Source organism: Cariama cristata, unplaced genomic scaffold (genome assembly GCF_000690535.1).
Source record: "Cariama cristata isolate BGI_N322 unplaced genomic scaffold, ASM69053v1 scaffold18968, whole genome shotgun sequence".
Taxonomy (NCBI): Eukaryota; Metazoa; Chordata; class Aves; order Cariamiformes; family Cariamidae; genus Cariama; species Cariama cristata.
Window position 1 is genome coordinate 12,566 of NW_009629605.1, and position 2,076 is coordinate 14,641.

The 2,076-nt window shown below is 41.4% G+C and overlaps 1 protein-coding gene across 1 annotated transcript in view; it reads left to right on the forward strand.

Moving 5' to 3' along the window:
* The window catches only part of LAP3 (leucine aminopeptidase 3), a gene marked incomplete at its 5' end in the record, with an annotated part of 16,079 nt that overhangs the window by 11,953 nt on the left and 2,050 nt on the right, over positions 1 to 2,076 (forward strand). The window contains one exon of the mRNA XM_009705230.1: positions 280 to 382. Coding sequence (XP_009703532.1) covers positions 280 to 382 — 103 coding nt within the window. The remainder of the gene's footprint in view (positions 1 to 279; positions 383 to 2,076) is intronic.

Sequence of the window (2,076 nt, forward strand, 5' to 3'; positions counted from 1 at the left end):
GTAGCGAGCAGCACAGAGGCCTAGCATGCTGAGGAGGCTGCAGTGCTGAAAGATGACTTGACCTCAGCTACAGATATGCTTTTATTTTATAAACATAACTATATCAATACTGTCTTTTTTTTTTTTTAATTTGAGTAAATTCTGATTACCTAAAATTCCTAGGGCCTGTGGCAGTGCATTAACAATCTGACAGCTATTTAAGATGATATGTAAGAAATAAGTTGGAAAAAAGGGATGTTTTTAGTAGTTAATCTGGTTTTACTAATTTTGCACCTGAAGGTAGATAACACGGATGCAGAAGGAAGACTGCTGTTAGCTGATGCTCTCTGTTATGCCCACAATTTTAATGCAAGGGCTATCGTGAATGCTGCAACATTAACAGGTAAGCAGTCTCCATTCCATGCTCATTTTGCAAGTAATTTCATTGTTACTGTCATTAATTGGGCTGTGGGTTAGTTGCACTATGTATGTAAAGCCAATCTGAACTCGAAAGCAACTGAGGAGATTTTACATGTTCTAGGACAACAGCTAGCACAGTTTATGCTCTAACAACTTGTACAGCTGCACAGTGTCTCTGGGACTGCGGAGAGGGTGTGGCATGCAGAGTACACACTTATGTAGATGAAGTCAGGCTGGCTCAGCCGAGCTGGGACTAACAAGAGCAGGAAAACCTGTGCAGACTGATGTTTCTGCACAATGTTTCCCAGTGCTTCTATTTCTGAGCTAAGCCTTCCCAGCTCCCGGGGCTGGGTGATGCAGAGATACTGGTGTGGTTGTGGAAGAAATCTGCCAGGTCCATATGGCACTGGCCATGCTGGAGCCAAAATAGCTGCTTTGTGACTGGCTTCCTGAGTGCCTGAGCTCTGACCTAGCCAGCACAGTTCTTCTGTTATGTGAGCTAGCTCAGGTCTCCGTGATTTTAGGTGATAGAATAGGACAGTCATTATCATCTTCCCAAGAATTCATTTGACTGAAGTATCTCTTATTTTATGTGCAGATTGCATACTTTCAGGCATAATAAAATGTACTTTAATAGTTTCATCTCTACAGTTGTGTATGAAATAGGTTATAATTTTAAATTTAAAACCAGCATTGTGTATGCATCTTGTGAACTGCAGTAACAAGCTCTCATGAGTGAAGTTACTGCAGCTGAAATGAGAGCATACATGGAAGAGTAGTTCAGACAGGAGGTGCTTAATGAATATGCTAAGCAAAATAATTATCTTTCTATATATTCTCTACTAGTGCTTTAATTTATGTTCCATCAGTTTTGCCAGTTCAAATGCTGTGGAAAATTTCAATAGACAGAAGAAAGCTGGTTTTAAGATCATTGGCTTGTATAGAAGTATTCCCATATAGAGGGCATGATAGAAGAAGGGGTTTACTCCCACTATGGGTTATTCTGTGTTTGGGATCCTTGGGCACCATATCATTTTGTTAAACTACTTTTTTCTTCCTTTTTTTTTTAATCTCACTGAGGATTGAGTGTTGGCATTAGAGAAGCAGTTCTTGGCATCAAATAAATATGTATGTAATCCCTCTGGTTTAGGTGTGGTTTAGTATTTTGATAAGGGTTATTTTTATTTAAAGTAAATTCACAATTCACATATGCTGTGCAAAAACCTATGCAAGTGAAATTCACTGTCCTGGTCTGGCTAAAAGAGGACCAATTCTTTGTTCAGTAGATTTTCCTTTAGTTAAGTTTCTTCTAAATAACTGCACTTCTGAGGCTGACTGTGTTTTTCAGACAGTGTCTGCTTTTAGAGTTGATAGTTCTTGATGTTGTAGTTGCTGCTAAAGCAGTGGAACTGCAATGCATAAAGGTCCATGTTTGTTCTGTTCCTCTGGGAGCCAGCGTCACCTTGGGCTCTCTTGTGGTCCGCCTGTGGGGAGGCATAAAAGGGTCGCACCTGCAGGAAGCTGCAGGCAGGACAGGTGACCAAGGACTGACCAACGAAGTATTCTATCCTGTACACGTGGATGCTCAGTATAAAGCTCAGGGATCATGGGGGTCAGCCCTCTTCCTTTCATGGTCGGCGTCCTCGTGGGACTCTGCTCGTGCTCCTGCCGCTGATC